General features: G+C 54.4%; 4 protein-coding genes across 4 annotated transcripts; 1 reads left to right on the top strand and 3 right to left on the bottom strand.

Annotated features, from left to right (window-relative positions):
* Nucleotides 1–1,366: 1,366 nt before the first annotated feature.
* CTAM01_05521 (DSS1/SEM1 family protein) lies at nucleotides 1,367–1,966 on the top strand (the record flags this gene model as incomplete). The annotated part of the gene is made up of 3 exons (XM_060521551.1): nucleotides 1,367–1,508; nucleotides 1,750–1,864; nucleotides 1,927–1,966. The coding sequence occupies 3 exons, from the start codon at nucleotides 1,367–1,369 to the stop codon at nucleotides 1,964–1,966; spliced, it is 297 nt and encodes a 98-aa protein (XP_060383765.1).
* Nucleotides 1,967–2,332: 366 nt separating this feature from the next.
* Nucleotides 2,333–4,074, bottom strand: CTAM01_05522 (phosphoglycerate kinase; the record flags this gene model as incomplete). Its single annotated transcript, XM_060521552.1, has 4 exons — nucleotides 2,333–2,355; nucleotides 2,419–3,177; nucleotides 3,246–3,666; nucleotides 4,009–4,074. 4 exons carry the CDS (start codon nucleotides 4,072–4,074, stop codon nucleotides 2,333–2,335), a joined length of 1,269 nt encoding a protein of 422 aa, XP_060383766.1.
* Nucleotides 4,075–5,464: 1,390 nt separating this feature from the next.
* CTAM01_05523 (Mpv17/PMP22 family protein) lies at nucleotides 5,465–6,673 on the bottom strand (the record flags this gene model as incomplete). The annotated part of the gene is made up of 4 exons (XM_060521553.1): nucleotides 5,465–5,581; nucleotides 5,673–6,181; nucleotides 6,262–6,352; nucleotides 6,605–6,673. 4 exons carry the CDS (start codon nucleotides 6,671–6,673, stop codon nucleotides 5,465–5,467), a joined length of 786 nt encoding a protein of 261 aa, XP_060383767.1.
* Nucleotides 6,674–9,278: 2,605 nt separating this feature from the next.
* On the bottom strand, nucleotides 9,279–10,600 carry CTAM01_05524 (glycosyl hydrolase family 53; the record flags this gene model as incomplete). The annotated part of the gene is made up of 3 exons (XM_060521554.1): nucleotides 9,279–9,406; nucleotides 9,466–10,433; nucleotides 10,533–10,600. The coding sequence occupies 3 exons, from the start codon at nucleotides 10,598–10,600 to the stop codon at nucleotides 9,279–9,281; spliced, it is 1,164 nt and encodes a 387-aa protein (XP_060383768.1).
* Between the last annotated feature and the right edge of the window lie 264 nt (nucleotides 10,601–10,864).

The raw sequence follows: 10,864 nt of genomic DNA on the forward strand, positions 1-10,864 counted from the left end.
ACTGCGCCGGCTAGGTCGTGTCAAGGCGAGTGTGTTTAACAGTCAGAGGTTATCTATAGTAAGTGCGATTCATGAGAAGCACACAGTCATCGGCGTATGGGGTATCCATATATATGAGATGCTCAAAACATGAATTCGAACAGTTGAAGTAATCCCATGTCGTTGATTGCGAGATCACTTTAAGATCAAGAACTTAGGTCTCTACACTACTTCCCTGTTCATCTCTATAAGGCAGCAAGCTCGTATTCATGTGCACCATTTGGAAGGTAAAGAAGGAGGACTGCCGCCACACGGTGGAGCGCGGGACAGACATATGTTCGCGGGGCAGGACTCGCGGTCGGTGTCTGTCGAGATTGAGGTATGAGACGCGCTGGGAGGTGGGATATTGCGATGCGTGCTTGAGGGATGTTGAGAGGCGGAATCATTATGGATATGCTTGAACATTAGAGGAGTCTGACGTTTAAGCCGGATTTTGGTTTGGATTACTCGCTCTTTGGCAAAAAGCTGCAAGGTGCCAGCTCTCAAGATGCTACCTATAAGCCATAAGATTGCATCTTCTCTCTTGAGTTCCTCCAGCTTTTTACTCCTTATTCTCGCCTGAGTAAGTGTCCGCTTCACAAGGACAAAATATGACCAAGCTTGCCTATTCGATGTGACAGAGTGCCCAACAGTACATAGATGCTTGCCTTAGCTTCAGACGGCAGTTTCTCCGTCATTGTCGCGAACCCAAGGTCTACAGCTTTGTTTTGGATCTTCTAAATCGTAAGAATTGAAGCAGTTAGATGAACCGAGAAATCCAGAAACTTTTGGGACAAAACACAGCCGTCAAGTAAGAGATTATTCTCACCAAGCTTGGCCTCAGCTCGGTGGGCAGAGTTGCTATGGGGGTGCATCTCAATCCCACCTAAGCCCATGGGACGTACGGTAAGCTAATCCCACACCCCACCTCCGACGCCAGGGCCAGCATTACGCCTTCCCAGTGCCGCCTGTTCAGCCCGCCGCACCCAGCAAGCAAAGCAACAGCAACGCCAGCCAGCCAGCCAGCCGCAGCCGGCAACTTCCGCCCGTCGACAACCTTCCACCACCGACCGTCCGCCCGCGTTGCCTGTTACCTATCCATCGCCTGCAAGTAAGCTAGCTCCTCCCAACACCATCATCATCACCAATCCGCAACTCCAACACCACAAACCCACCACAATCACAACCAGCGACACCGCGAAACCTGCGAAACCCACGAAAAAAAAACTCTCTAGGAATCCGGTCAATCTTACCCTTCAGTCGACGACAATCGCAATCTCGCACAACCGAGAGGGAGCGCAAGGCATTCCTCAATCCACCACCACCACAAAGACACAGATCCCACACAATGGCCTCAGACGCAAAGCCCCAGGACAAGACCGCCTCCGCCGCGGACCCCAAGGCCGACGAGACGACGCAGCAGCAGGCGGCGGCGGCGAAGAAGCCCGCGCTCGGCGAGGACGACGAATTTGAGGATTTCCCCGTCGACGGTACGTCTCTTTTACCCTTCATTGTCGATAATCTCCTTTCCATAGTGTTTGAAGGAGCATCTGCTGCTTCGGCTTTACTATGATGGGGGAGTGATGATGGCATCACTTGGTCCATCTGTTCCATCGTAACCTCGAGCTACGTTGGAGCGGGATCATCATTCCCGGCCAGCATAGACACGCCACACTATTCTATCTGCTTTGTTTGCGAAGAAAGAAACAAATGCTAACGTATCTACCACAGACTGGCCTCAGGAAGAGACCGAGGCAGCTGCGGGCGGCAGTGGCTCGACGCAGCACCTGTGGGAGGAGAGCTGGGACGACGATGACACGACCGACGACTTCTCGGCGCAGTTGAAGTATGGCAAATCCCCAACCCTTCGAGACCACCTTCCTAATGAGAGTACTGACAACACCACAGGGAAGAGTTGAAGAAGGTCGAGGCATCCAAGAGACGATAAGCCACTCACGGTGTGTGTGTGTGGGGTACGATGATAGGAGGCGGAATGACGCATGGGTGGACTTGGTGGGAATCACGGCATAGACTACACTACGTAACGAGCTCTATACGACTGGCGACATACCAGGAATGAAATCATAACTGGGCACACGAGGTTTTCCAAATTTCCCTTTGGGGTTTCCCGTGGAACGAGATGTGTCTCTACTTTTACTGTTTATTTGATATCGTGACGTTTAATGATCCTAGGACATGACACGAGGGCATTACGTTCATCATGAGCGCCCCTCCTTTTTTCCGGGCATGGGCTTCTGCGTTCGTTGCATTCCCGCACGCGCATTTCTTTCATCCCGAGTCCTAAAGACTGGCCTTACCAGGCCGGCCTTTTCCCATCTATCAGACCGATCAAGTCCATAGAGGTCTCGTTCTCCACTGTACGAGGAATGATTTACTTACTCGACAGAGCAGTGACACCGGGCAGTTCCTTGCCCTCGAGAAGCTCCAAGCTGGCACCACCGCCGGTGGAGACGTGGCTGAGCTTGCTCTCGACACCGTACTTGGCGGCAACGGTGGCCGTGTCACCACCGCCGATGATGACAATCTTGCCGCCCTCGGCAGCGGCGACGGCGGCATCGAGCGTCGACTTGGTGCCGGTGGCAAAGTTGTCAAACTCAAAGACACCAGCGGGGCCGTTCCAGAGGATGGTCTTGGAGTCGTTAATGGCCTGCTTATAGAGCTCAATGGACTTGGGGCCGCAATCGAGACCCATCCAGCCGTCGGGGATGCCGGACTCGTCAGTGGCAGAGCCGACCTTGGCGTCCTTGTCGAACTTGTCGGCGGTGACGTAGTCAACGGGGAGGACGAGCTTGACGTTGTTGGCCTTGGCCTTCTCGACGAGCTTGCCGACGGTCTTGGAGCCGGACTCGTCAAAGAGGGAGTCACCAATGCTGACGTTCTCGAGGGTCTTCTTGAAGGTGAAGGCCATGCCACCGCAGACGATGAGGGTGTTGACCTTGTCCAGCAGGTTGTCGATGAGCTGGATCTTGTCAGAGACCTTGGCGCCACCGAGGATGGCGAGGAAGGGGCGCTGGGGGTTCTCGAGGGCCTTGGCGAAGTACTCGAGCTCCTTCTTCATGAGGAAACCGGAGGCCTTCTGGGGCAGGTCGACACCGACCATGGAGGAGTGGGCGCGGTGAGCAGTGCCAAAGGCGTCGTCTGGTTGGACATGTCAGCTTCTGAGACAAGCCGGGGTTCTCAATGGCAATCAAGAGTCATGGACATACTGATGAAGACATCACCGAGGGCAGTGAGGCCCTTGCGGAACTCCTCAACCTTGGCCTTGTCGGCCTTGGTCTTGTTGCCCTCCTTGTCCTTGGCGGAACCCTCCTCCTCAATGTGGAAGCGCAGGTTCTCGAGGAGGACAACCTGGCCGTCGGTGGCCTTGTTGACGAGATCCTCAACGTCCTTGCCGACGCAGTTGTTGGCGAACTGGACGTTCTTGCCGAGCAGCTTCTCGAGCTCGGGGACGACGGGCTGCAGGCTGTACTTGGGGTTCTCCTGTCCATTGGGACGGCCTAAGTGGGACATCAGGACGACGGCCTTGGCGCCATTGTCGATGGCGTACTTGATGGTGGGGACGGCACCGGCAATACGCTGGTTGTTGGTGATCTTCTTGTCGGCGTCGAGGGGGACGTTGAAGTCGACCTGGGTGAGGGGTCAGCAAGGGAAGTCCGACCTTCCGGCTTAGTGGGCCGTGGCTTTTGAAAGCGTGCCCAGCGTTCCCGGTGTATTCCAATGCCGTCAGAGGAAGCATGTGCAGGGTGGCCGAGTCGAATACCCGCGGCTCGTCCCGTATCGCCAGAACACGGAACGGGTGTGAGGTGATACCCGGGATCAGGCGCGGGTGCGGGTGGCATGGTGGCATGGTGGGGTAATTTGAGCAGCAGCGCAGCGCCGCAGCAGCAACAAAGGCACCACCAACACCAAAACCGTCCCCGGCAAAGTTCAAGGCCAGGACATTAACATGGTAAGAGTGGCACGACTTACGCGAATGAGGACGCGCTTGCCCTTGAGATCGACGTCGGTGATGGAGAGCTTGTTGGCGAGAGACATGATTGCGGTTGTGAGGGGCGCAAATGTGTGAGGATGAAGGGTAGAGTTGAAGGTTGAAGAAGTAGAAAGAGGAAGAAGAAGAGGAGGGGAGGGAATGCGTTGAGGAAGTAGTAAAAGGTCTGAGGTATATTTAGCTAAGGTAGCTACCACACACACACACGCTACTTACCTTGCCCAAGGTGGGATGGCTGGACCTGATGGAGTGATTGAGGGAGGGACCGGACACCACGCCGGACACTTCTAAGAACAGCGCGGGCAGGGGGGTAAAACATGCAGTAATCAGTCAATTCGAGTGGTTCAACACGGGCACCTCACGTTGGGAAGCTTGCAATGGTGGGGTGCTGCTGTTACTGCCAGTCAGTGCCAGTGACTTGGACGCTACTGATACGCAGTAAGGCAGAGCAAGCAGGATGGAAGGAGGGGCATCTTTGCTCGGCGGTTTTTTGCGTAACATTTTTTTTTTCTGTTGGCGGGGTTGATTTTCGGCCCTGCTGCTGCAAGCCTGCAATTACTGTACCTTATCCATGGGTGGTAGATACCCAGATTGGGCGTATCAGTGGGGGGAGCTTTGCTTACCTACCTTACCTTAGGTGCCCTGTCCAGTGCTTTTCCACTAAATCGGCCAGCTGCGACAACGGGGGGGTGCTGGTGCTTGCGGCCTGCCCCGCCATGGGTGTGTGACGTGATGGTAGTCTGATACCTCACAGAAACTGCGCTTTCCTCAACCAATCCCCCGGTCACGGCCGTCCACCCGGGATCAACGGACCGTAGCCAAAATACCTATAGCCCGATACTAGAGACATGACATGGAAGGCAAGGCAAAACACACGGAAAGACTATGCAGCATCTTGGCTATCTTATGGTTCCGTTTCAGACGCTATTGTTGGTACATAGCAGTCCTGACCCGAGGACTGTGCACCACACCTGCTATGGTATTTTATAGCAACAATTTTCAACAGCCAAGGTGACCGGGGTTTGCTCTCAGTGACAAGCTTCAAAATATCACCGAGAGATCCGCCGGTCCAAAATCGGAGCCATCACAACATTCTCAGACCACACCTCCTCCAAAGCATCAGATATCATGAATGAACCGTTTTGCTCAATTTCGTTGCGTTTTACAACTGCTGACTACAAAAGAGAGACGATAAAAAGAGGGCCTTCCTAAATCAATGTCTGCCCCCAAAACACCAGACGCCTGTACCGTCGCAGCAGCCGATGCCGTTAATGCCGTTGCTGTCTTTTTTTTTCTTTATAACGATCGAACATATTCTAAGTACGACTGTGCTTCATTGGTATAACCTTCTCGTATGCTCGCCATGGTGTCGACCAGACCCGTCCCATACCGACCTGCAGACCGAAGATACGAGGAAATCAAGTATAAGTAAGGAATTTAGCTAAGACGAATGTGGTCGTCCTCGCGGGCGCCGGGGCGGTTATCGACCTCGGTAGATGAGTTGGTGAGGGAGAGGTAGGCGGTCCAGGCAATACCGATCGTAGAGACGAAGGGCTACGTAGTGTTAGCATGTGTTCCAAGTGTTTCCCGTTCAGCTTTTCAAACTTGCCAGTTGGAACTGCATGGGCATCAGGCGGAAGTTGACAACCTGCACGGCAGGCCAGACGATGAAGTTTGCCTTCAACGTGGGAATGTACATGTCGCGCAGCTTGCTCATAACGGCACGGCGTCCACCGCCCTCCGCGACAGTCATGACAGAGAAGAAGCAGAGCAGACCAAAGGGGGCAAAGATGAGCTGATCAAAGGCGACTCTCTGCATGGCAGGGACGAAGGCGCTGGTCTTGGTGATGGGGAAAGTGGCCGACAGGAACTTGAACCAGCGGAACTGGAGGGGCGCCATGCCGAAACCGTAGGCCATGAAGCGAGTCAGGCGCTCGAAGTCGAATGGGGGAGGCAGGCTGCTGATGTTGGGAATGAGGTCCTTCTCGTAGAAAGGGTTCTTGCGGTCGAGGTCGTGGATTTCGATCGCGATGCCATCGTCCTTGTCGACGCCGCCGGGCTTACGGACGGCCTTCAGGCGAAGGGCGGTTACTGTCTGGGCGGTCGTATCGGCGATGCCACCGAGGATGGCGTTGGTCACCATCATGGTGAGCACTGTTGCGACAATAGAGTCAGTATGGATGATAGATTGTACTGTGGCGAACTCTGGATGTGGGAGCCTTGGAGGCACGTACGTGGCCGTTCATCGTAGTATTGGTTGAACTTGGACACCAACCGGGCGACGAGCGCCATTTCGATAAGAATGATGATTGCGTGAAGCAGTGGCTAACAGTAGGTTCGTAGGTCAGCGCAAAGTTGACTTAATCAGGTGCGGCGCGATAGGCGTAGATGCAAGAGATGCAGCGATAGGAGACAGCGCAAGCGCAAGTGGTAGTACGGAGGTGGCGGACGGGAAAGCAAGACAGCCAAGCAAGGATTCAGATTCAACCGGGTGAGGAATGTTCTAGGAGCAACACGAAAAGCAACGAATGGAGCAGGCAGGTAGGTACGACAGTGCTATGGAAGGGGTTGGCATACGAGGCGTCCATAAATGTATTTGCTGTTGACAGCTCGGACAATGCGACGGCGAGAGAGTTCCCACGACATGGTGACGGATTACGCAGAGGAGGCGCCCGGGGTGGGAAAGAAGTTCTAGAAGAAGGAAATGATAAAAAAGAATAATATGAGAGAAGGAGGCGGCGACCGGGCGGTGGTTCGGTTCTGTTGGTTTGTGCTTTTGGCTTCGGGTTGGGGGAGCCGGATCGATAAGGTGCGCCGCTATCGATTCGTTTATTGCCTCTCAGAAGTGAGGTAACGATTTGGCAAGCAAATTGACAGGCGATGGGAGGGATGAAAAATATGGTCGAGGGTGACGAGGACCCTCGGATGTGCTTTCTGCAGGCGGAGGCTTCGAAAGGCTGGGTACGGGAAGTGACGAGTGACGAATGACGACACCGTAGCGAGAAAAGGGTACTGATGTGCTTCGTTGTGGCGCACGGGAGGCGGATGATTGGCCGGTATCGCTGGTTTGGGTGATTTGGGGGAAGGCGACGGAGGTTTTGTTCCCGCTGATCTGACAGAAAGCAGAAAGACGGTTGACCGGGAGAGTCGGGGAGGCGAGACCGATGAAGCAGAGCGATGAAGAAGAAGGATCTTCAAACTTGGCGAGAGTAATGTAGGACGGATGCGACGGGGGTTATAATTAGGAGAGGACAGACCAGCGCAGGAAATGGGAGGGACAGGATCTAAAAGAAATGGAGCAATGCAATGGCAGGCACGGCAGGTCATGAAGCGCGCTGCAACCGAGAAAGATTGATCCTGGTTGTTTTTTGCCTCGCTCGAGTGGTAAAGAAGAGGCGGGAATAAGACGATGGAATGGTGCTGCAGGTTTGCTGCTTTGCGTGCTTCAAAGCAATGGAACTTTAAAAGATACCACCGACAAGTATCTTCCTGTCCTCTACCTTACCTTACTGCGGTAGGTATGTCCGTCCACGAAAGGAAGGTGAGGCATCAGCAGAGCTCTTTCCTCCCTCCTGTCTGCGAAATCATTGGCGGATAGTCGGCCCAAGCCACACCTTCCTCAGGATTAACACTGTGTCACTGGCGCCTTCCGCTTCCCCACAGATCACCATCAGGCAGAACCTCAACCACCCAGGCTGGCTAAAAATGGATCTTGGCCGGTCTTGACCAGTTGGTCTCAAGGCTCAAGTTTGGACAGAAACATGGGGCAGACAACGACACTGCGGATGGACAGCGGGCCTCAAGAGCTCCCGACCCTACCGAAGCCGTACCCCTCCGTATGCCGCACGGTGCACTTACCAGCCTACGCCCCCACCATCCTTCCCGCATCCTCCTGGGTCCTCTCACCGTTCAATGCCCATTCAAGGTCGCTCACCACCTCACCTCACTCACTCACTCACTTACACCGACCCTCACAACCTCATTCCTCAGACCAACAGTGTTATGTATTCATCCAAACAACAACCTCATGTGTGAGGCACCTTAGTCAGATGGAACAGCACACACCCCCATCCACAAACTTCATCTGTTTCTTCAAACCGACCGACACCCTGCACAGAAACCCCAAACACGACTTTTGCTCTCCTGATCAATGCTCCCGTTTCATACACGCGTACATTCGTGGGGTAACCGCTGTTTTCCACTCCCATCGCATGGCTAGTGACGTACCAGGGTGAAGCTTCTTTATTCACCACTTACTTTCCAACTTAGTACCAGCTTGTCGTGTTTGTGTGCTTGTCAAGCTTTTTCGTTCAAGACCTCCTGTAGAACGGACCGGCGTGTGAACAAGTCACTTGCCTTCTCAACAATCTCATGTGTCCAGAGGCTATGACTATGACGCCCTCCCGCCTCGCGCCCAATCGAAATAGAGTTACGGAACGGCGCTGCAGTGAAAGCATGAGCTTGTTAAACATAGGGGTCCTGCCTAGCAGGATGAACCCTGACCATCTTACCTGATCGCGGCATACCACTTTGTTTAATCTGTCACATTTTGTTTCCCAACGCCTCCCTCCTGCTTAATCTCTCGAGAATAATGGTTGAAAAGTATGAAGAGATGAAGACACCCTTCGACTGAGTCGGGGCATTCACCGTGTCAATGCTACCATCTACAAGCTGCCGGCCGCCGGCAACGTCAACACCATCGCAACATACTTCCCGGACAGATACCTCCCTTTTCCGCAACCTGATGCAGCTCGCTTCTCGGGAGCCGGGTAATTGCTGTGAGGTTGAACAGTAGAAAAAAGGGGCTCGCAACTGGTGGATGTGCTAAGTGTTTGAGGGGCACTTTCCATGAAGCCCACTTCAGTCTTTTGCTGTAGCTATCACAATCAAAAGTCACATCAAGTCAAGCATTACCAGTAACAGCAGACTGGCCAGTAAGCTGAGAACAGGAGCAAAAGCATACGGAAGAGAATACTTTCACAGCCTTGTTCACTCAAAGCAGTTAGCACTGACGAGTCAAGTGAGACTTGAGACCATCCCAAGAGCCAATTCAAGTTGAATTCCGTAACCTTCGGGTATTTTTGAATTATCATTAGTATCGAAACTATTCTGTTTCAAGCAGCAGTTCATATCCCCCTGCCACTTGCGACTACTGCTCTTGTGCCCATGCTCAACGGCGCTATCCGAAGTCCGGACCGCAGCTCTTCAGACTTCAACCTAGACCTCCCTGTTCTCAGTGCGACGCACCGGCCTACTTTTCCAAGTAGACATTGACAGACGAGCGCGAGTATCCAAACGTCTTGGGCCACTGGCTGTAATCCGGCTCGAACAAGACGGCGTCGTTGCAGTCACTTCCCAAGCTCGTGTTGTTCAACCACGCTATCAAAAGAGTCAGCATCTCAGTTCACAACCAGTAAACAGAAAAGAGTAGTGCTCACCAGGCTCCCAGTACCAAACACCCTGTCCAAGACCCTTGGGCGTCTCCCTCACAGTCTTGAGCAGCTTCTTCATCCACTGCACCTGACCATCAACATTGTACGGGATACTCGGCTCCGACGACTCGGGGATCGGGTTCCACTGCCCGTTGCAGATGGCAGGGTAATCCGTCTCGACGACCTGCATCGGCTTGCCGTACTTCTCTCCGAGCACCTTGAGCGTGTTCTTGAGGTTCGCAAACGTCGCCGACGTGCCGTAGAACGGGTAAAAGCTAAACCCGAAGCTGTCCCACGCCGACAGCGGCACCCCGTTGTCGACGAGCGCGCCGTACCACCGCTCCTGCAGCGTCAGGTTCCAGCCGTTGTCGAGGTGGATCATGACCTCGGGCTTGGGCACGCCCGCGCACGTCGCGTCTTTCACGCCCGCCCGCGCGGCCTTGTAGAGCGTCGCAAAGTTGGTAAAGTTCTTGACCAGCGCCGACCACGGCTGCACGTCGACGTTCACCTGACCCAGAGGCCACAGCGTGCCGTGGCGGAGCTCGTTGCCTAATGACACAATATCCAGCGTCACGCCGGCGTCCTTGAAGGCGACGAGCGTCTCGCGGACGTAGTTGCGCAGCGTGCCGGCCAGGGGCTCCAGCTGCGTCGGCCACGCCGCGGGCAGCGGCTGCTTCTGCGGGTCGGCCCAGCTGTCGGCGAAGTGGAAGTCCAAGAAGATGCGCTGGCCCTTGGCCTGGAAGCGCTTGGCCAGGTCGATGGTGTAGTTGAGGCCGTAGGTGCCGTCGGGCGGGTTCACCCACAGGCGGAGGCGGACGGCGTTCATACCGCCGTCGGCGAGGATGTCGTCGGCCGGGCGAGTCGCGTTGCCGCGCGCCGTGTCAATGTAGATGTTTTGGTTCTCCTCGAGCATCTTGAGAGAGCTCAGGTCGTGGCCTTTGTAGAAAAAGGGCTTGCCGTGACCGGGGCCGGGGCTGTTTGCGTTTCTTCTTGTTAGCCTCCTGTTATCATTGTTCCAGTGCCTAGGTGTGTGTTTTCGGTGTAAGTGATGAAATTAAGTGGTGAGAACGTACTTGACGGGCTCCGGGGCCGGAACAGCCGTGGCCAGAGCCGTGAGGCTGAGGAGAGAGAGCAACTTCATGATGAGATGATATCACAGCGGTTGAGACACACAAAGAGCCAATTCTCCAGCCCTTCCCTCGACGACGCAACAGCCGTGTTATATATCAATCGCAACAACCCCCTCACCGCCCACCGGGCTAGGCATCAGGTCGAACCATGATTTCACCACTCTGGCAAGGGTTCAAAATAAACGCAAGCGAGCTGTCAGTCGTTACGGGTCTCGGCAATCTCTGTGTTTTTCCTTTCTCTTCTCGGGCCAATGTGACCATTCGACGGAAGATTT

The sequence above is a fragment of the Colletotrichum tamarilloi genome, assembly GCF_030869305.1.
Source record: "Colletotrichum tamarilloi strain Tom-12 chromosome Unknown Scaffold_14.1, whole genome shotgun sequence".
NCBI lineage: Eukaryota > Fungi > Ascomycota > Sordariomycetes > Glomerellales > Glomerellaceae > Colletotrichum > Colletotrichum tamarilloi.